Below are 24,334 nucleotides of genomic sequence, written 5' to 3'. Positions count from 1 at the left end.
TCTAAGGCTTGGTTGTACTTTCCACAGTGGTCTCTGTAATGAGGCTTCCAACATTTTACAGTTTTTTTTTCTTAATATGCCCCCTAAACATATTCAGTTAGCTCCTGGCAACTATACACAATAGTCAGCATCTCCGTTCTAAACTGAGCGTAATTCTAATTTGTATTTGACTGTCTTCTGATGGCATATCATTTGGAGTTTTCTGGGACAGCTCCTGTGAATTCAGTAAGCTTGCTCTGATCTTTATGTTGGTGATGTTTAAAAGTACCTAGGGAAACAGGATTTTTTTAAGCTCTCCCTTGTAAAGCTATACTTGTTGCAGCAAGTATTTCTTACTAACTCAGCTCTAAGAAGCAATCTGTATCTTGTTCTTAGAGAAAATGAGGAAATCAAGTTTGGATCCAAAAGCACTACTGCTTGTTTTTGTCAGGTTTTAATCAAAACATGGTGTTAAGCACTCCTTGAAAGAATGTACAAGACCATTGCTTGAACATACATAGTGCACGAAGCATGAGGGGATAGGTCCCACATACACTGTACCATTGAGAAAAGCCTGTGCAGTGTCACAGCCGGCTGTATTTTCACAATGCTACTGCTAATACTGTCAAAGTAGTATGTGGGAAGCAATAGCTGGAGCAGAGGGATTGTCTCCTGCCTGTGTTCTGTTCTGGACCTACTGAAGTTTAATTGTGGGACTTAATGATTCCCTGCTGAATGTTTGGTGTTTTTGCTTTTCAGTGATGACTAGTGTTTTAATATATTGTAATACATAAAAAGCTCAGCTGGAGGCATCTTGAAGCATACTGTTTTTTATTTTTCAGTTGTTTGCACCCACTGTCATAAAGAATGGACTCCTGAAGACCACTCAAAGAAACTGGGTCCTAAACTATGCTAATGTCCTTGAAGGAGATGAGACTATGAGAAACCAGGTGTTGCTATAAAAATTGAATCATGTCAATCTATTCATGATAACAGTTCTTATGCATAGGGTTTGCCTATGCATTTTGCTCCTCTTTTTGAAGAACATTTCACAAGGAGAAATAAAAATGGTAATTAAGAAAAAAGGGAAGGGACACTACAGCTATATGTGGGCATAATTTATTTATTTATTTTGGTTTACTCTTGATTGTGCTCTTGCACCACAATATGGCCTGTTAAAGGTTTCTGAGAGATCTGTGTGGTGCTGTTGCCTGTTTCAATTTAAGAAATAAATATATTATTTTTATATAATTTATTAAATTTATTAATTTAATATAATAGATTATATTAATTTTATAAATATTTGTTAAATTTATTAATTTAATATAATAAATATATTAATTTTATATACTTTATTAAATATATATTATTTATATAATATATAAATATATTTTATAGTCATAAAAATAATAATTTATTTTAATTACATTAAAAACAAAACAAAACAAACAAACAAAACAGCAAAAAAATCCACTCTGAACCAGTCAGAGAAATGGAGGACAGTACTACCACATTTTTAAAGGAGATTTATTTTGAAGGTAACTTATGCTCCAATTTGGTAGTATACAACAGCTGTGTAGGTTGCTACCATATCATTTCAGTCACTCAGATTTTCATGTGTGCGGATTTAATAGACTTGAGCCCATAGTGAATGAAACAGTTTAGAACGGATGTTCTACATGGCTGCCAATATAGGGTCCTTACAACCTAAATTATTCTGTGATTGTATTTATTTGATTCTGTGGTTGTATTTGACTTTGCTATGGACCCAATTTCACAAATACTCTGTGATCCCAACAGCCATGCCCATAAATATTAAGAAATTATCACTTTTCAGAATCAGACCTCCTCAGTGGACTCTGTGCTGGGTTAGTATTTGAATTAACTTGTTTGAATTGCTTCAGTGGCCTGACTTATAAATGTTGAAAAACATTTCTTCGAAAATAAATCTGCACTACCTTTTGCATGAAGTCATCTTTTCCTGTATTATATTCTGTCACTTCAAATGTAGATAACAAATCCCTGAGGGCAGTGGTCATGTCCTTATTCTCTTGTAAGTCATTGTGCATACCTGTGCTTTGCTGTAGAAACATGTTAAATAATAACACCTTTTAAAGGGTTCGCTAAGGTATAAGTAGAAGTCAACGCTAAGCTCCTATAACTGAGAATGCCAGAGTGTCTGTGGGTGTGTTTTTGTGGGTGTGAGTAACCATGTACATTAAAGATGAAATTTTAGCTCTCACTTCAGAATTTCTTGAGACGTTTTAGTTAAATCATGGATGTTACCTCAATATATTGTGCAGAGTCTATTAGTGGGCAAGTACCACTTTGCCATAATTATTGAATTACAGATATACCATATGATGCCCAGCTGAAATTCATGTTAGACAAAATCTGTTTATGCAAGAGGAAGATTGTGACTTAAAATGGAATATGACTCTCAACTGGAGAGGACAACAGATACTATATACCTCTGTTTCACAGGGACATAAGGATGTTAAGGCATTTATCCACATGGCAGAAGGACTTGCAAGAAAATGAGCTGTCCTCCTGTTGAATTCTCTTTGTGGGAAGTCTATGGAGGAAGGCAGCTATGGACTTCTCATCCAACACAAATTCAACCATTTGTAGAGAGGATGTCCATGCAAAAGCATAGTGTGGCAGGAGATAACATGATTGCAGAAGTGTTCCCTTGGACTGAGGCTTCTCTGCTCTGCACCTGTACATATTGTTCCAGCATGGTATTGAACCAGTCCATCTACTGCCAGAATCCATAGGGGATTTGGACACAGCAATGCTTAGCATCACCATGCCTACCTGCGATGTAGAAGTACACAGCAGAGCCTGCTCCTAACACCCTGTACTCACACCTCCTCACATGCCATACCTGCAGAGAGTTAGACATACACCTTTCCTTTGTTTTTCACTTGGAAAACAAACAAACAAACAAAAACCTAATTTAAGTGTTTTACCTGAGATTTTGCTGAAATTACATTTGCTTCTGTTTCAGAGATCCTAAATGTTTTTATGTCCACATTTGGAGTTGATGATATTTCTTCACTACCAGTAAGAAGTAAGATACCTGCAGCTTTAAGCTGGTGTCTTATATGTGTCAGAGTAGACCTTTATTTCTGCAGGGATGAGATACTGTTTTCAGATTAGATTACAGTGTTTACAAAATTAATGCCAGTGTATACGAAATTAATCACATCTACAGGACAAAAGCTAGACACCTAGAGATAAATCTCTGACAGGATGTTGGCTCTAAAGCCTATCTCTTAGTTCTGCCTCCTAGTATTTTCCATGTGGTAAGGATAGGAAATGAGCCTTATCAAGTATTGAGAGAGTTATATGCCACAAAGCAAGACTTCTAGAAGTGATCAAGCTGGATGGGGAACCCCCAAAACTATGTGTAGAAAATTCAAAGAAAGGGACAAAGTCTAAACTCATCCTGTCAGAGAGGTAAGCCACATTTCCGTGGACAGAAAGCTTTTCAGTCTACGCTGGCAGTGGGCATCTAAGTGTAATTTCTGAGGGTATATGGTGATTTTGGTAAAAGGGATCCTATCTTTATAATATCCTACTTTCAGCCCATTATCTTGTTCTGTATTCTAATTGGGGGAAAGAAAGATTTAATTAGATTAAAAGCTAGAAGATGATTTTGCTAATATCACTGATTAGGATACACAATATAAATTAAAACATAAAACAATATATATAGTGTATATATATATATACTATTCTATATATAAACTAATATATAAATAACAATAAAACTGAACACAATATAAATTCTTCTAATGTATTTTTCTAGTTTTTCAGAATATCATTAAACTTCATTATATCAAGTATGGAATTAGAATGTTCTTGTATGAAATAAAGTATTAATTCTACCTAGACATGACATTTATAAAGTAAGGTTTATGAAGAGTGGCAGTGTCCTTTATTAAACTGAAGAAGATAGACAAGGCATACACTTTGCCTAGCCAGGATCTAATAAATAAATATTTATATAAAGTATTTCTCAGATTTCCAGTATAAATTACAGAAATATAATAAAATGGCATAGCCACCTGTAATATTGTAGCTTTCAGTGCACTAGCTATGTAGGAGTACTGTCATATACCTATGAAATAATGACATCTGCACCCTTTTTTGTGCTAATAGCAATGAAGGTGGAGTAAGTACTACCCATCCTCAAAAAAGGTGATAGCCCCTCCAGGGGCTCCAAGAAGCATTTTAGACTGCTGGTCATGGATAAACTCTTCCTAGATGCCTGAGACAGATCTTCCCAGGCAGAAAAATTGTTATGCTGTTATCTTGTCCAGACATCGTAGACTCTGGTTCTAGATATTATTCAAAGAAGGGTATTTTCAAGATATTCTTCAAAGAACTGGGTAGACATAGACAAAAGACCATTTCTTATGCTTGATAAAGAGAGAAAAATAATTCATATCAAATAATGTAGTGGAATGTTGCCTTTTTTTTTATAAATGCACCCACAGGAACATAACAGAGAGGATCTTGTGTTTGCAGGGAAGTTCTGTCAGTTTTCTGGAAGATAATTCTGCATGTTGATTGTTCTGTTGTTTACTTACATTTCCTGGCACGGTTTCTGATGCCTGACAGGACAACCTAGAGGACCAACTCACTGTCTAAATTTCACAAGCAAACCTCTACCATGAGCCCTATCACTGGTGACTCAACACTCATCTCTTAGTCTTGCAGTCTTTATAGTGTTTCTCTGGTGCATTTTTGGCAAGGTAAGGTTTCACAGGTGAGATGAAGTGAGTCTCAATATGACTATTTAGGATGTTACCACTGTGCTAATATCACCCACGGTAGCAGAAGAACTCATTGGATTTTGCTAACAGTCCATCCCAAACCAGCCCTTCCTGGGAGGCAGAAAAGGAGAGTCTGGGTTTGCAGATTATCAGAATAAGCCTGCTTTCTGCTCTGCTAATTCTGCTGTAGAGATCACATCTTCCAGGTGTAGGGCAAATAGCTGGGCAGCAACCCCAGAAATTACTGCTGCTTCCTGCCAGAGCTCAGACTTCATGGAAAGCAAATGAGAAAGTTCTGATGAAAAGGGCTGAACTGAGAGTTGCTTTCAAATTTACTTAAAGATCTTCCAAATGCTTCTACAATAACTGTGTGGTTGAATTCACATTTCTGGTTGATTTGGCTTGCCTGACAATCTTTCTGAGAGGAGAGCTGAGATTCAAGTGATGATGTCTGCCCTCCCTCGTATTTACAGAGTCTTTGCCTGCTGCTCGTTTGTAACATCAGTGAATGAGACACAGCACAAATCACACATATGAAAGAGATTTAAAAAACTAAAGAGCTCAGAGGGTTTTGGATAAATACACAGAGTTCAGATGCTTGTCCAAATCTCTCTGGTTTACAAAATGAGTCTGGAAGCATCACAAGAGCAAAGTTTTTTTCAGCTCTGGAGTTTCTGGTCCTGACAGGAGTTAGGAAGCAACAAGATTCACAAAAATAAGGAGCAATTACTCTAATCTTCTTAGACCTCATGAAAGATACTGAATTACTGCTTAATCTGAACCTGTCTGGCCACCAGTCAGGCTATCTTATCTATTAGATTAGTAACTTATTTATTATTTGTATTGTGCGAAGATCAGGGAGCTAAGCCTGTGTTTTGCCAAATACTACACAAGTTCACTTTAAGATGTTGGTCCATACCTGCAAGAGTTTGCACAGAAGGATTTGGCAAATGGGTAGATGCCTGCCCTGTGAGTTAACTGTCTTTTCAGCTGAAAACTTGAAATGTTATGAGGATAAAAAATCAAATTTCTTACCCACAAGGAGCTTCCATTGTTTTTAGATGTGATATCCCAGAACTGAAGGATGAGTTTAAACAGAGATCAGAAGCAAAATCTGTAGGTTTTTAAAGTACTCCAGCTTCAGTAAAGGATCTAGGCTTTGTGACCTAGAAAGGAGACATGACTCCCTTCCAGGAGTATGAATACAAGAATGTTTAAATAGATTGGTATTAATATCAGTCTTCCAGACACTATAAAAAATATTATATATATATATATATATAAAAAAAAAAAAAAAAAAAAAATAGCAAGTGTCTCTACTGCAAATCTACCATTAAAACAAGATGTTGGTCACATTATTTAATCTTCACAGCTCCATACTTTGTAGAAACTTGTTTGCAGATCTGAACTTTGAAGCTGACCCCTATCTCTGTGATGAGCCAAACCAAAAGCCAGATCTGAACACCACTGAACTCTGGGAAAGTTCAAATCTATGTTTTTTGTGGTTCAGGTTGAGCTGTAATTAAAACAGACCAGTTTGAAAGGCAAATGTCTGAAAACCAAAACAAAACAAATGTTTCATGTGAGAAGTCCTAGATTAGCCTGTATTGTACCATGTCATGTTTTTGCCTATCACATGATGTAATGTTCCTCTGGCTAACACAAAATGACAGCACACACACGCTGCTATATGAGATATTTAGAGCAGACACTTTTAATTTAACTTTGAGCAGGACACAATATTCATGGAAATAATTTGTGCTGTGTAAAAACCCATAATCAGTCTTACTATCACTCACATTGGAGGGTAGACCGCTGCCTTTCAGGCTTTCCATGGTCATCCTGAGTTGCACTGTAGTCTATGGTCCTTTAAAAATCAATGTTTTGCCTTCTTTGAACAAGCTTGTGCCTCATTTTGACAGTAGTATGTGGAATACTGCCACTAATCCCTGAAAACAAACGAGAGCAGTGCTGCAGAAACTTTAGTTCTGTAAGAGGGCAGGGAAATCCCAGCTAACTCTCCTGCTAAGATCTTCTGTTTATATTGTACTTAAAACTACAGTGTCTGAAATAAAGCAACATGGTTGATCAATGGACAAGGGAAAAGCAAACAAAAGAAGGGAACTCAATTTCAGCATTGCCCAACTGCTGAAGTAAAAGAAAAAGGGGAACAAGGAGGAGAAAAAGAAAGGGAAGAAGGGGAAAATGTGTTCAAGCCCCATTGCTGGTGTCAGGATGTCACTGTGCTATAGCTATAAAAAGAGGCTCTTGGACAGGAAAATTTACTCAAAGAATCACAGCACACATAGAGTGAGCATACGGTAAGTAACCAGCAGCTACTGTTCCCATGGGCTTTATTTTCTTTCTCTGTAATGATACATATAAGTACTGCACAATATTTTATCTTTGAGAAATTGGAATTTAGACTGTTGTGGACAACTGACCAAAGCTTCCATACTTCTTTCTTATGCAAACTAAATAATCTTACCAGGCCTGTCAAGATTTTTCAGTATGGCCTTTGTTTCAGGCCTGGACCCATGTTCTGTAAGAACAAATCCCTTCATGACACATCTGTGCTTTGCTTCCTGTTTGGATAAGAAGTCTTTAAGAGTGACCATTTCTGGTTGAGGATCCCAGGGTATTTCACAAAAGTTTAAGTCCCAGTGAGATTAGTCCACATTAATTAAGCCTTTCAATTCCCCTCTGTCTTCAGAGAGCAAGGTATGAAGTGACTTGCCCTAGGTTACAAGAAAAGTATATGGCACAGCTGGGAACAGCATCCAAGTCCATTATCTCCTGGTCCATGCTTTAATCATATCATAGTTCTCACATTGGACTAGGAGCCACAGGATATGTGAAAAATGATAGGAAGGAAATTTTATTGAGCTTCTTTAGAAGATGCCTTCCTCTCAGCTTGGACAAAGAGAATGAAAAAATATTTTGTCTGTTCAGAATGAGTTCTGCTCAGGTAGAAGAATATTCAAATGTTTTCATTCTTTGCTCAGAGGAAATTTTCTGATCGGACATTTCTGTACTGGTCAAATTGTAATCAAAAGAACAACTTTTCTAAGTAATCATTCTCTACCAATATATTAAATTCTATTTATAGCATCTTTTAAAGCATACCAAAACAAGATTCACAATGTTTTCTTCTAGATTAATTTTCTAATGTTCTTGAAAGAAGATTACCAGTAACCTACATACTACTTCATGTAAGAAGGAAGGCAAGAAGGAAAGTGTGAGGGGAAGAAAGACCTACTTATGTCCTACACATTTATAGTGTATTTATTTAGAGCAAATCAAGTTGAAGACTTGCATGGTTTTGTGTTGTGAAAATTATGGCAGAAAATATATGTATATTAACTGGTGCTAGTCTTTGAGTATGGAGTACCACAAATGCTTAGGAATGAGCAGTAGTCAAGGAATAAAAACACTTTACTCTCTAGGAAAGTTCACCACCTTTACTATGCAATTAATAAACTATCCCATATGTTTTCACCTGGGTTACTGGCACCGGCAGTTTTCCTGCTAAAATTCTAAATTATGCATTGAGGCTATACTTCAGAAATGCCCTGACCTCAACCTTCTCCCAGCTACTTACCAAAAATAGCCAGAATTATTCCCACTTAACAAAACTGTAGTGCAGATATGCTTTGTTCTCACCATTTCTGATTTTGGAACCTGCTCATCACCATTCACCATCACCAATTTTTCCTGTTTCCAGTCCATCTCTTTTTCTTTTCTCCTCCCTTCATACACATTCATAGATCTGCTATACACTTTCCCACTTCCTCATTCCCCTATCCAGGCAGTTGAAAGGCTTTCATTGCAGAGATTGAAAACATACTCCATATTAAATGTAACAGAATAGTATGACCAGCAGGTCCATGTTTCAAACACATTCAGTTCATATCACAGCTGAGAATAAACAGCAGGGGAAGCAACTTGATGGGTTGCTGGAGGCTGTGGCTACCCTTTCTTGTGGAACATGTCTCTGTCACTTGCTAAATAGGTGCACCATCTGGTGGTAATTTTGGACTCCCACTTGTTCTTAAATTTCCAAATAGTGGTGGAGCATATGCCTGTGGTTACAGCTTCTTTTTTTTTTTTTTTTTTTTTTTTTTCTTTGCCAGTATCTGCCTGAAAGCCATCAGCTAAGATGACTTTTGCAGGTACTAATGGTGAATGAGTACCAAGAATAGCCAAGAGTTTAAATGAAGGTCATGTTTTTATTTCTGCTATGTTAGGCAAGCAGGTATGACTTTATAGACTACATTTTCCCCCAAGAAACATATGTGGAGAGGAGGAAAAATTTCACAGACAGACCAAAATTGGACATTAATGGGCTTGATACCTAAGTAGGGCGTCTAAACTCCCAGGATAGTCAACAGAGACCTCCACACTGTCATGCAGTCAAATTAAGATCCAAATCACCCTCTGGAAGTGCTTGTCTCTGTATTCCTTTCCACACAAGGAATATGGGCTGGCTAGGTTCGTATCTTAGACATCTCAACCAAATGCCTGGAGCTATGTGGTATGAAACTGGGCCAAAAGAAAGAAGTGAGGAAGGGACTCCCAATTTTTCTGCTTTTGTTGTCTGAAGCCCTTAAGTTTAGCAACAGAGACAGAAACCACCGCTACTTCTCATGTCTTTTCCTTCAGAAACAGCAAGATTGCATTAACCCTGTCAATGGGACATTGTGTGGACAGATTTTCTGAACAGGATGGGTGGGTGTTGAGTCAGACAGAAAACCAGGTTCCATGTTGTCATGAAGAAATCAGTAAACAAGTAAAAATAAATAATGATCCATGAGTAAACTTCATTCTTTTTAGCAACTTGAACAGAGCTTTCGGGTCTACAGAAATTTGTCTTCAAAGTATTTTCTTCAAAGTATTTTCTTCAAAGTCAGTCCATGTCTGTTGAGCTTACATCTAGAGATACAGGTGTCTTCTCCCAGAACATAATTTGGCTTTCTGGGGTTAGAGCAGTTTTCTTAAATATGCCTTAGTTATCCAAGCCCACTTACACCAACATTGGTTAAGTCTTAGGAATCATCTTTCTTTATCAGTCCCAGAAATCTGAGGTTGAGCCTCTGTAGTGGACAGAGTTACAAATTAAAATTGCAACTGCAAGTTTTCACCTAGGATTACTTAAATCCTAAAACCAAATTAGATCAAAATTGAAAAAGTATTACGCTTTTAACTATCTGAAAGACCCATCCCCAGCCTGATTTGCATGATGGCTTTCACTATGAGTTTTGTACTTTACATACCATTTGGGCATGCATTTAAAGTGAAGCACTTTCAAACCTTTTTTGCTTTAATAGGACTTAAAACATAGTGCTTAAAGTTAAGCACATATTGGGTAAACAGAGTAAAACTAAAGTTCTTGGCCAATTTGAAGACTGAGAGAAGAGCTACCTTAGTACTACTGTGCTAGATTCATTTTTTCAAACCTTCACACAGTAGATAATATTATCTTCTTGCTTGCTTGGTTACATGCTTTCATTTTAAATCAGCTCATACCATTAACAGTAATATTGCACTCCACAGTCAGTAAGAACCAAACTACAGTCATGGGTAATTTAATCCAATGCTAAAATGTCATGCATGATACTAAGGAAGGAAGTTTTTTCAATTAGAAAATAAGGTATTTGTCAGTCGTAATATTTTGGACTATGCCAGCCATTTCGTTAGAAAAAGAAATTGCTTGTGACTAGAGGCAGAACAGCAAGCTGCATGGATCAGCGATCTGCGCATGAATGCAGTAATATTCACTTGCAATCCAAAATGTACAGATCAACAAATGCTGTGTTTTTTGTAATGTTTGTACATGCCTCTCTGTGCATTTCAAGCTATTCAATTTAGAAACACATGGTTTACCAAACAGAATGCATCCCAAGGAACAGGGCAGAAAAGGAAGGGATGCTGCTACACATGTAACTCCGAAGTCTAATGTTATGTTTAGTCTGTCCTGCTTGATGTAGAGGTTGAGCTAGATGACCAAAACTATCATCTGTAATTCTAGGGAAGAGATTTTGACAACATAGTTAACTGCACTAGTAAAGCTCAGGGAATCTTCAAAGTCATTAGAAGCCTAAGTTGTTACAGGATCAGATACCAACAAGTTCAGGTTAGCTGCTGTCCTGCACTGCCTTTCATTTTACATAAAGAACTTTTCTTGCAGTGGCAAGATTTAGCAGCATCTGTCAGTTTCCAAAGTTGTTGGAAAAAATAAGTGTCGCACAGTTGATCTCCATTTAACTAATTAGGCTTTAGCAGAGTCCCTGTTATGTAACTCAGCTCCAATTTGAACTTCTGCTCATACCCAAAAGGCAAGTGCCTTTTTAGTGGCTGTAAAGTCCTGGCTTTGGTGAAAGCAAAAGCAAAAATTTTACTGGCTATAAAAGGACTAGAATTTGGCCTCTGTGATTTTGGGCTAGGTCCAGAACCAGATTTTATTTAATTTTAAATATTATTTGCCTTCCTTTTTAAGTGCACGTTACATTGAAAGTCACTAACCAACAGGGCTGGGAGGCTAGAACTAATTCAGTCAGCATACTAAGGATCATTTGTAGCCAGCAATTTTATTACAAAATGACATGAAAAAATTGACGTTATAGAAACATTAATGTTCCAAGCAAGGCACTTAGAAGTAAGGAAATGCCATACTTAATATTGCAAATTTAGTGCTCTTGTGTCCAAATTGTTGTACTACATTTAATTAAATAATAGACTAGAATTTGCTTACTGTCTTTTCCATAGGACCTCTGACTCACTCATCCCAAGGCAGACCAGTAACATGGAAAATTTTATCCTGAGCAGCTAAAATCAAAGTTAAAAGGAACAGAAAATGAGGATTTTGTTCTGGTCAGTGCTGAGCGTGATATGATTAGAGTTACAGGTTGTTACAGACTCTTCCTGTAAGGTCACATTGCACATAACAGCATCCTTTGCCACTACAGCTAATTATAGATCTATTAGGACAATCACAGAATGCCAAAAACCACGAGTACCTACCAACCTCAAAAAAAAAAAAAAAAAAAAAAAAAGTTATTTTCCACTTAAAAGGAGCTATTCCATTTAAGAAAAAAGTGGTCCATTTAGTTTAGGACCATTGAAACAAAGTATTAAACTTCTTCCCCACATCAACCTGTTGTTTTCTGAGAACACAATGGCCTTTTTGTAACCTGAAATTTAATGTCCCAGGAAGGCAGTGTGTCTTGCTCTGCAATTTCTCTTACCAAGCTGCAAGATGTGCCACAGACCCATATAACTTCAGATGCATACAGAATCAGGTGAGAACAAAGCTCATGAGATGCAGAGACTTGAGCCTCCCCAGTTACAGGTCCCTGCATTGATTTACATCAATGAGCATTAATCCTTAATTAGTTTGAAAGGCAGTGCATTAGTAAACCAAAATGAAGTTGTTTAGAGTCAGGTATTTTAGTCTGAAAGTGTCTGAAGAAAAAAAAATGTATTCTAAGGAAAACTTAATTTTTATACGACAAATGAAATAAAAGTTTAAAGAGTTAGCACTCCTCTCAGAATAGGAATTCCAGATTTCATTCAGTTCAGCATCTACCATTTCTCATCCAGCTGCAAGCCACACAGAGTTCATGAAGTAATTGTATTAACATATTAGTGCTGTGTTTAGAATAAGGATGTCTGCCTTTTAAAAGCAACCGTTCTGCCAAAGAGGTAAATATTTAAATGCCAATGATAATATTTTAATCTAAGAGCACTTGTACTTTTCTTCAAACTTAGGATCTTTGAGAAAAAAGAAACAAACAAGCAAACAACAACAACAAAAAAAAACCATAATTGAGCTACACTACACTAGACAGTCATACCTTACAAAAAGGTGATCTATATCACAGATTACATATGCGAGACAAGTTTCTGTTATAGGGAGACAAAGAGAAAGAGGTAGGAATGATTAAATTACTGTAGAAAAATGGCATTGTTTCTAGTAAAGTCAAACAAAATATATTACTCTCAATAATTTAAAAAGGGTGCTGTCCATTCACATTTATCTTTTCACCTATGACTTGCAGTCTGTTTTGAAAACATTAATTAAGGCTCGATGGGTGATTATTATCCACATGTTTTTGAATAGTTTCACTAAGATGGGAATCCTCCATCCTCTCAAAATAGGATGTCTGTTTAATACAACAGTACTTCCTTAGAACAGAAATATGTTTTTATTTTTCTAAAAACCTCCAGATGACAGAATCCTACTAAAGTTAGGAAAAATCTCAACCTATCAGTCTCACAAAAGGTCTCCTCAGCTAGAATAATATCAATTGTTAGCACTATAGTTGTTTTGTAATTTTTTACCAACCCTTCCCAACATCAGCTGCTGCCAGCTGGGAGGTTTATTTTCTTATTCTGGTTTGGGTTACTGTCTTGCTTTTTTTCTTGTGATAGCAAAAAGCCTATCCACCCTTCTACAGTCACAAACTACAAACTGTTTGAATCTTTTCTTCAATTTCCTTCAAAGTCGGTGATGCAAAATAAAATAGCCCTCTCACTTTACCTTGTAGCCACTAGATTTTCACATTTTTTTTCTACTCTTTAGGTCACCGTCAAAATGAATTGCCCTTTTAAAACTGTAACCACAAGGCTGCTTGCATGCCTTTTTTTGTTACCTTATTGCCTACAGGATAACTAATATAGGTATGAGAGACATTAGGTGGATTAGCTCAATTTTGTTCTAACTTGGACTTTCTATCTTTGTTCTATCTCTGATATAACTGAAATCGTTCTGCAACATATATCTAACAAGATACTACAAATATACTGGATATTCTTCAAGTTAAGAATATTTTTGTTTCTCCTTCCAGCAACAACATGTCAGTTGTGAAAAGAAATACACTGTTTTTTTTTTAGCTATTTAATATAAGGCTTTCAATGGGTATTTATACTAAGATAAATCTTTCCAGCAAAATGAGCATTCTGAGGAGATCCTTAGAGCCTGTATTTTCTTCTCTTTACTGCTGCCTCTGCCTATCTGCCTGACAGTTACTCAACCAGTATGGGTGGCAGTTCATTGTGAATGTCTTATTTTTTATTTGTATTTTTTAATTCAGCCTAATAATGGGAAATCTCTTTCTTTAAGTAACTGGGGATTATGCATCTTGTAATACACCACTGTGCTCCTATTAAAAACTATTCTTGCATAAACCATGGTTCATTAAATTTGCCATGGCATTTATAGCATGTACTCATTTAACTAAATCACACAAGCAAATGCAATGCCTCCACATGACATTTTGTGAAATGGACATCAGTCATTCCAAGGTAGCCATGTGAGCAGCAAGGACCCAATTTGTATTGGTCTTAGGCAGTCTTCTCTAAGTCTTGCACACAGTCTTGGCTGATTGAACACATTGTGTGTACCTATCTCCTGGCATCCCAGATAACCTGCTGCACTATGAGTTGGAAGCTGCTGCCATCCCCCAAGAAGCCACTTCTACATTGAAATGTCTTTTACCATATCCTAGCACCAATGCAGACATCCAGCTCAAATTACAAACAAGTTTCTTTCTGACCAGTTGCTTGAATGCTAAAAAGACTTTTTTATCTGGAACTATGCTATATGACAACACCAGGGAAAAAAAAAAAAAAAAAATATTTTTCTACATTATATCCAAAGGCCACTGTGCAATTGCGGTTGACAATAACTGACAAATGCCTAAACCAATCATAGCACCTACTGCTATGACAAAGATAATTACTGCCTTTCCGTTGGTGAAGTACATACCCTTCTCTGTATCACATTTAAAATAATCTAATTCCAACTCATTTTCCCCCTCTAAATTGTTTCCAGCTGCACGATTACTTTCTTTTCCCCGTATTGTTTTTATTGGATATAACACAATTCCATAAAGATAGATTTTCCCGTAATAAATACACAGATGTTTGAATAATAAACATACAGTCAACCTGATACACAAATGTTACTAAGCATTAACTAACAACATATATTGATTAAAAATTGAAAAATGAGAACATAAAGTAACTGAAAGAAAAAAAATGGCAAAAGGAAAGAAAGGGAAATAAAGAGATAGACGTGTACTTACTTTAGGCAAACTATCTGGATTCATTTACGGTTCCCTTTATTGATATGCTGATAGCATTAAAACATATGTATGGTTCTAAAGCATGCCTAAGAATGCCGCCTGTCTTCATGTACTGGAAATTTTCTGCTCGTACTGCAAGGCAAGCTTTCCAAATTGGCCAACTCATACCATACTAGACACTACTGTACTAGATTAATGTATCTCCCTGGATGTGATTTTCCATTTTTGGAGAATAATGAGCCTCTCTACTCCTCCCATTTTTGGTAGGAAGTTTTTATGAACATTTGGCATCTCGGTCAAACCACCATTGTAACCCAGAATAAAAACGACTGGATTCATATGTGAATCCAAATTTAATTAAGCCTATATATGGCCTGAACCAAGAATAATTTACAGACATCCCTCATTATGCATGATAAAATGCCAACTATTTCTCCACAGTGCCATCACTTACAAATCTTTCATGCCCAATTCCCATGTTCTTTTAGGCATGCAGCTAGAATAGTGGGATTCAACATGGATTTAGTTACCTATTTCCAGTGCAAATACATAAAGAATCACATTTTTATGAGTATTTTTCTTCCAGAAGGTGTTTCCCTCCATTTCTTCACTTTCTGTTTGAAATTATGCTGTCTTCCTACTATTTTATGTGTGCATACATACTAGTGAAAGCCTGTATATAACCCTGACAATCGACTTTATTTTCTAACTGTTTCTCAAAATAAGGTCTTCTTCACCTATGAGTTAATAAAATCCATGCACATATTTCAGTAATCTTTAAAAATGCAGTTTTCTCTTCCATCCCTCTCCCTTTCTGCCTGGAGAGTGGAATAAAAGTTGGGTAAATGCATGGTGACTGGAAACTTCTTAAGATAGTGGTCTTTTCCTAAATCTCTCACAGCAATCAAAGCTTAACCTCACTTCAGAAGCATCTTTTCAACATACCAGAAATCTACAGATCCACACAAAAGGTCAGAAACTAAATAATAATAATAATAATAATCTTCAGAACTCCCTTGTTTTTTGCCAATTTTATGCTTCTTCCTTGTAAAGTGTTCAGTTCAATTATTTTTCCATATAACCCATATCTAAAGTTATCTTTGAGACATTCTGATGATTGTGAAAGACAGCCAGATGAATACTACTAATTCATGAAATTTTCTATATCATGAATCTGACAAAGGAATCTTCTACAGATTATTTTGATATCTTTATATATTTACAGCTATACATTTCCAATACTTTTGTCCGCTGTACCACATTTTTGCCCTGGATTTAACACTATAAGAGCAGTCTGTTTATAAGCACTTCAGTTTGGAGAATTTCAGTGGAAATGGTCAATGCTCAAATAATTAGCCAGAACAATCTACTTTCAAAGAACCATGGTAGGTTTAAATTCTGATATTGATTCGAACTCCCTACTTCAGAGGCTGCACTGGCTACTTACTTGCTTAGAGTTATTTGCTTCCAATTGCTATTAATAATCTATAACTTTTAGAGGTACCTACAAGATAGATTGTTTAAACCATCATTTCGGGCAATCAAGACCAATCCACTCGTTTGCATCAGTAGCTTGGTAGGACCAGAGGCTATACATTTCCAGTTCAGGGCCCTTGCCTTCAAAAAGTTAGAAGGACAATGAATTTTCAACAATGATTATCGGATGTATAATACCAATTTATATATCATTAACCAATTAATTTGTGAATCAAATTGTTAAAGAGGTAAACTTTTGGCTTCTAACAAGAGGAATGAGTAGAGACTGCAAAAGATGACTTTATGTGAGAAGCTGGTGTGAAAACTAAGGATGAGTGCAGGAAGGAGACAGTTATGAGTGTGTGCAGGGACAGGATGAGTAAAGTAAGTGCAGTAGTGATATTTTTCTTTGGGGTTAGCATGACTGGAAAAGTTCCCAGCTATAAATATATATAAAGACAATTAAACAAGATATATATATATATAAATATATATAAAGAATATATATATAAAGAATATATATATAAAGACATATATATATAAATATATATATAAAGACATATATATATAAATATATATATAAAGACAATTAAAAAGAAAAAAAGCTCTGCACAAGGCTTGCCTAATTCATTCCATGCCACATCCTTTGTTAATGCTACTAATTTGGATCTCCTTATCACTTTTTATCTCTGGTTGCTATAAATCTTTCACACAAATACGTATGCCCCACATATAACACGGTTGCTACAGTTGTTATTCTGACCTCTGAACAAGTTATTTGCATCGTTTTTAATATTGACCCCTGTGTATTACATAGGTGGTGATACAAGACCCATTCACTGAAGTAAGTTTTTGAAAAAATAGCTCTGCATCAATCCAGCATAGCTAGCTTTTTGAGGATGAAATGAATAATGTCTGTCTTTTTTTTTTTTTTGTCTTAATCCTTCCTTCAGTCTGTTCAAGACAGAATCAAATATCTGGTTTAGTGTTTCTGTATGTGTCAGATACAGATTTGTTTTGTTACACGTGAATATTTATGTTTACAAGTCTTTTGTACCTTTTAAGTATTTTATTTTAATTTTGTCCTTTTTTTCACTTGTTTTCCGCTCACTAGTGTAATAACACCACTTCCTAAACCTTGTCCTTTCCCTAGATACCGACCACATCGTCTCTGGGTGCTACTCCACTAATAAAACAAATAAAGACATGTGGATTATGGGATCCTTTATAGACCTGCATGGAACTCATCTGGCTCAGCTGGCAGGGGTCATGTAAACCTTCTCCATCCGTTACAGTTTGTGTGGTTTCACACCCAACAAATGTCAAAGTAGAACTCAGCTGCAACTGCCAAGTTTTGTCTGTGTTTGGGTTAAGCCATAAAAGAACCCACCAAATTCCACATCAGTCATTTCAGAGCTGAAAGAAACCACCCAGGTTCGGTGAAGAGGTCAAGAATTTGGTGAACATTTTGGCAAATACGACCTGAACAGTGGCTCAAGAAAACCTTGTTTTTTCAAAACTTGTATAGTCTGACCATCCTGATAGCTGGTCCAACCTGATACCAAACAATTTCTGTTCCCTATGGCTCTTATTTCAGAAAGAAAGCACAACCACGACTTGTTGTCCTCTTTAAGCGTTTTCACTGTGCTCACTTGCACAATTTCTGTCAGTGGTATAGATTGTTAGGTATGAATACAATCACACCTAAGCTGATAAATTGTCAGAAGATTCTGAGCTTGAAGAGGAAAGCAGAAGTCATGAAGACATTTTTAACTTAAAGTTTAGCAGTGACACTGACTCAGGTACAACACTGCCAAGTGTCTCTTTCCGAGGACATAGATGATCTCACAGATGTTAAGAGGACTGACTTGCCTAAGGTTCAGAGCATGCCTGCAGGCGTTAGCAGGTCAAGACAAAGGAGCATAAAGAAGTACAACAGTAGTATGCTTGGCATCTATATATTTTCTAGTAGCAACATCATTTTGGGTATCATCTTATGACAAACAAGTTTAAGACCAACCAAGGGAGACTAGACCTGTGCTTCTAATAGTCAATACAGGTGACTAGATGGTTTTCTGATTCATTTAAAGGTGAAAGCAAATGTCAAGTGTTAGTTTATTTCCTGTATACAGTGTCTCGAGGATGTTTAATGCTTTCCACTTCCTTTTAAGAAACAAATGTTAGGTGTGATGTATTTTCTAAGAGGAATTAGAAATCTCTTCAGTCAAATATGGGAAGCGACACTGAAAATCAAATTTCTCACTACCATCTTTTCAGCATCAATTCTACCAAAAATTTTTCTAAAGTACAAAAAATTCAGACTTTTCTTTAGCCATTAGTTTGGCTTTCTAGTCCTTTTCATTTCTGTGATTTTGTGTGGAGTAATGCCAGAGTATGATGAATTCTCTGCTAGTATAAGTCAGTTCTCCTGACATCAATGTACTTATTCAGTTACAATTCTTTATAACTAGTCCACTGTGCTCTTAAAAAGCCCAGACCTCAATCAGACTCTCAGTCTTACATGTGCTTTGAAAAAATACTCAGTTTCGTCATTGACTTAAGCGCACCTCAGCTTTTGGCATTCATTGCACAAGTATGTTGGGGGAAAAAAAAAAAAAAAAAAGTGTGCCTTGCTGTCTATTAACAACCAAAGCACCATGTAAGTTGCCTCGTCTTTGCACAGATGGGAATAATTGTTATGCTATTTTTTTCACACAGTTTTAAAGATATCTTGTGTCTGACCACATTCAATTGTGTTACAAAACTCACCTGAACTACTGAATTCAAGAAAGAGGTGTCACCCAGAGAAGAATGTGACACAACAAGAACGTGCTACACAGCAAAGCTGGATGATTTCATTCTAAGCACCCTTGTGAGAGTCACACACCACAAAATGTTATCACAACTTTGAGCACCGTAAGTGTGGGTTATGGTAAGTGGACAGCCCTTGTGGGAGAGAGGAAAGGACAAGAATAGGGTTAGGACACTGAGCTAGTTGATGAGGAAAATAATGATCTCAGTGCTGGAAAATAAATTTGCACAATCCTCCCTATGAAATAATAGCAGACATACAGTAAATGGAAAGCGATCGCTTAACTTCTGCCAGCTAATGGTTTGTCAGGGCAAGATCTGGTATTATTTTCTTCAAATAGGTTTCCTGCCTCAAATCAATTGCAGCATTTTCTTTAAAATATGATAGCAACATTAAAATGTTTTGCTATTTTTTTATTGGAAGGCCAGTGTCGTATGTGCTACACTTCCATCAGTTAATTGGAACTCTCCTTTTACTTAAGCTCTTGGGAAATCTGCGGAGGTGTTCTTTGGAGCTCATTGTAGTTCCCTTTTGATTGGCCTTAACATGCACCACAGTTACTATGGCAGCCTCTAACAGTATAACAATTGGAAATATTTTTTCACAGGCTGTGATGACTGTGCCCTGGGATGCCTGTGTAGGTATCTGGGTCATTGCTAGGTATGAAGTTGCATGGATATGAGCAACTTTTTTTAGAGTTCATTAGAGATTTCTTGTCTCTTGCCAATTAGTATTTGATGATTGAAAAATACAAACCACAGTTGCTCTGGGAGCATCACTGTTGAACTCCAGCAAGCAAATACCTTAGAGGGAGCTAAACCATTGCAGAACCACCGTGAGAAATCTAAAAGACAAATAACCCCAACATACCACTTTAGCACTGTATTAGAAATTCCCTTACCTACTCGAAGCTCTTGTCCAAAGACTGTTTTCTCTCCCAGCGCAGAGCAGTTCCACCTCCCATACCGAAACTGGTACTGGCACTCATTGATTCCCATTTGCGCCCCTTCTCCAATCACAATGATGGCATCAGGGCGGCTCTGGCAGATTGCTCGCTGCCGAGGGGCCAAGCCTGGGATTTTGTTGCAGATGATATTAGCTCCTAAAGCCACCACAGATGACAAAGCTCTGAAGAAAAGCAGAAAGACACATTAGTACTGGTGTGATGCTATTAATTGCTTTTGCTGTGTGTTGCCATGCGGCAGGCAAGACACTAAGTAAATGAGGAAGGGTTGGAAGTTTATTTCCTATAATTATGCAGACTTATCTCAACTTTTCTGGTCTGGCACATAGACTTGGAAATCTTGCAGTAATTCTTGGCCTGATTTGTGCCAGAAACACCACACAAGTGAAACTTTGGCACTTCTGCTTCCAGTCCTACACACTGCCATCAGATATATAGATGTGGAAAGTAAGTCATATTTAAAAACAGAAAATAGTGATAACTGATTGTAAGTGGATCTCTGAAGTTAATGTCTGCTTTGAATGGCCTACACAGATTTAGGCTCAGTGTTTTAATTACTGCATCCCATCCATCCATCACTCATTTGAAACCACTGAACACAATTTAGAGGATGACTTGACAGTACCAACTTTCTTGTCCATTATTACGCTCTTGTACTGAGTGTACTGGCAAATATAATAGAGCACATATGAGTGATCCTTAATATGGGCTATCCAGACCAGAATCATTTGTATTTCTCATTCTTCAAGTATATTTTCAGCATTATTTATAAAGGTTGCATATAACTTGCACCTGCCATATGTATTCACTTTAGTGCATTTATTTTTATTTTTTCAGCATCATTACAAGCTCATTTTTCAACATCAGTACAAGCTACATTTTAAGCAGTCATTTTTGAAAAAATAAGACAAGGTGGGTACACATTCAGGGATGCCTCAGGTCACATCTGTCAAGGGATGCTTCAACTGACTCTGGACAAGCCAGCAAGAGCAAGGAGATCAGTATAGTTTTGTTAGCAAAACAGTCCTTTCTCAACCCAATGTGTTGTACCCTGAGACAGCTACACAACTTAGGAGCCTTCAGTCCATTTTCAGAAAACACTCTTCAGCACCCAAATCAATGAAGTACTTTGGAAAATGTCTTCCAAAAAAACATACACCACCAAAAGGGAAGAGCTTAAAGCATACTACCCCATAATGATGTATGTGGTCATTATTTCTGATCCACATCCCTGACTGTTAGTTACAGGATACAGAATAAGTTCCCATCCCTTTTCTCTCCATCTTGAACATTCACTTATGCCTCTCTTCTTAGTGTTAAAAAGTTCCCATTGGAAGCGCTTTTTTTGGAAAATGCTGACTAAACAAAATGGAAGCATTTTGGAGGAACTTATAAACTTCACCTCAAAGGTAACCAAAAAATTACATAAATGTTGCATTTAAACAAAATTAGAGTGTTTCATTTTGCCATTTCAATAAACTACAGCAAAGCCAGAGCAAAAAGGGTGAAATGCAGAACTATTCACTGGTCAAAATGGTCAAACAAGTTTTACTGTGGGATGGAAATTCCATGATGATTCACTCTGCCTTTAATAGGTATTTGTGCATCTTTTCCAAAGTTAACAATCCCTGAAAAAAATCTCAATTGTATTTTTATTTATGGCTTGGGGCTTTATAGATATGGAAAAAAGGTATTGCAAACACAGAACATGCATGCCATGTGGTAATACCTACTAAACAAAAATAAGAAGAAAATGTAGTTATAGCTCTGACCACTCACAGTGTTTGGGGCATGAGTGCTCAGACCTGTTACTTTCATTCATGTTTCTCTGACTACTAAGCAACAAAACTGAAGCATCTGGAATCCACAACTCCCCAAGATTCAGGCAGGTTTTCAGCTGAGATTTTGTTTCTGGCCTCTCTACTTAAACAACTCAATAAAATATTTAAATGACCTTGCCTTTAAATCAAAACTTTCTAAGAGATACAATAATGTTTAAAAAAAATAAAGTGAATGTCATGTAGAAATAATACAATTCTCTGACTTCCACAATATTTTAGATAGTAACTAACACAGTACTTAGACAATAACATGAGAAGGAGACATTTAAAATCATAAGGAAAAGTATCACTTCGATCATTTTAAAATACCAGAATCTTTTCCCAAACCATGTTAGTATGTAGTCTGGCTGTTTTCAAAGTTACACCAAGAGAACTATATCTTGTTCAGCATATGTATATATCCAGCTACATGACATCATATAGCATTACGCTGTTTATGTGGCATAAAGGATAGTAGTTGGGTGCCTCTCCAAGTGACAAAGAAAACAAAGTTCCAATTCTAAGCAAACTACATTGATAAGTGATGGATCACAGGCAAACTGCAGAAGAGCTTGCAGAGAAGCTTCACTGTACACTGAGGCAGAGGAGAGGGCAAATTGCAAAGACAGGTGCATGGGGTTTACAAAAATTAGTAGGTTTTTGACCACTTGCTCTGCAAATTCATTGCTGGGTTCTTGTGTCAAGCTGTGTTCTCTGGGCTTGAATACCACCAGTACCAGAAATAAAAGCACCATCCTGGTACTGTCCACTTCTCCTCCCTGTGGATGGTTTCACCCCTGGAGCTACATGGGTCTCCAATGATGCAGGAGCAGTCTCACCATGTTTACTTGACAGTGCTCTTATAAATCTAGGTGCAACCTGAATGTGCCCAACAGGGGACCTAAAATTGCAGCTTGGTCAATGGCTCTTCTGCCTAAGGGAGGCTGAAAGGCACACAGGTCAGCTACACTGTCAGGAAGCACAGGCAATGGGCCAGCTGAGGAAAATTCCTAATCTTGAAGGAATGTGGGGTTAGGTCCCAGATGTGCACACATAGGAAACTTCAAAATTTAAGTTGATGTTTAATATATGTATATAAGACACACTGTTCTGGTTCACTGGGTACCCAGTGGTAATTGACTAGCTGAGGCTACATGACCAATTAACTGATAAATAATATATATATATAATGTATAATATAAATATATTTTTACTTTAAAATACTGATAAAAGTTATGAGATAACTTTCTGGCATCTTTTTTTGGAAAAGAAAGCTTCCCCTACAGCTTCCACTAACAATCATCTTGAGCAGCAAAAACTTACAACTTTCAAAACAAAGAAAAGAAAGAAAGGTTTGGCTACAGTATCTACCCCGTGTATAATTTACAGTTTAGTTACTTCCTCCATACACATTGCTACTGTTTCACAATTAGGTTAAAGAGTGTATTCTATGGTCTCCCATTGTTCTTAGAGTAGGCTTTGGTCAAAGTGGGACAGGTTATTTAACCAGAAAGTAAGTATAATTATATCTGTCTGAGAAAGTATTGTGAGGATATTGATAATTACTGTGTGCTTGAAGAGAGATTGAAGACATTAAGACATTCCTTATTAAAAGGATAAAACTTCAGTTACGGGGGGGGGGGGGGGGGGGGGGGCTGGGTGGGGGGAGGAGGGGGAGGAGGAGGAGAACCTTAGTATTTTTATTACTACATCCAGGGACTTCCTCCCCTTTGGCCTGAATTTACCAGCATATTCCCTCAGACTTGTTTAGCCTACTTTAAATTGTTATTAGAGTGCCAAAAGAAATGCTGAATCATTAATATGAGGTTTTGGAGAACTTTATTTATATTAAAGAAATGCATCCAGCAGTATTTCAAGCTTCCTCTCCCCTGTTTCTTGTGGCGTCCCTCAGTTTGTGCATCTGTCACACATTCAGGAGGATTGTGCTTTTGTACTTTAGTCGTGGCCCTTGGCAGGTTTTTACTTGATGGAGAATGTTTTGCTTTATAACTGTCAAAGACACCACATGCCACATTTTGGCATCTTTTCCCATCTAATCTTTCCCATCTAATCTTTGTGGTGCAAACTCTCATAATTCTTATCACAAGGAAATCAAGAATGCAGTGTTTTGTTAAGATTTCTGGTGCAGTTTGCTATAATTGTAACCACATCATAGTGCAATATCCTATGCACAATTCAAAGTGTAATGTTGGGCCATCCACATGGGTTATCCAATTGAATAGTGTTAGTGGGATAACACTGCACATCAAAGCTATTAATGGCATCAGCTGGCATATGAATAGTCATCACTGTTATCCATCACTAGTCAACAGAGTAATTTTCAAATAAATAAATTATATATATATATATAATTTATATATATATATATATATATATATAATATATATATTTAT

The 24,334-nt window shown here is 36.7% G+C and overlaps 1 protein-coding gene across 3 annotated transcripts in view; it reads right to left on the bottom strand.

The window, feature by feature from the left end:
* WNT7B (Wnt family member 7B) overlaps positions 1–24,334 on the bottom strand; it is a 97,095-nt gene that overhangs the window by 22,639 nt on the left and 50,122 nt on the right. For all 3 annotated transcript variants that reach the window (XM_035309539.1, XM_035309530.1, XM_035309521.1), the window contains exon 2: positions 20,038–20,264. In XM_035309539.1, the coding sequence (XP_035165430.1) occupies positions 20,038–20,264 (227 nt within the window). The remainder of the gene's footprint in view (positions 1–20,037; positions 20,265–24,334) is intronic.

The sequence above is a fragment of the Oxyura jamaicensis genome, chromosome 1 (assembly GCF_011077185.1).
Source record: "Oxyura jamaicensis isolate SHBP4307 breed ruddy duck chromosome 1, BPBGC_Ojam_1.0, whole genome shotgun sequence".
Classification (NCBI taxonomy): domain Eukaryota; kingdom Metazoa; phylum Chordata; class Aves; order Anseriformes; family Anatidae; genus Oxyura; species Oxyura jamaicensis.
This window is presented reverse-complemented; position numbering and strand designations above follow the sequence as displayed.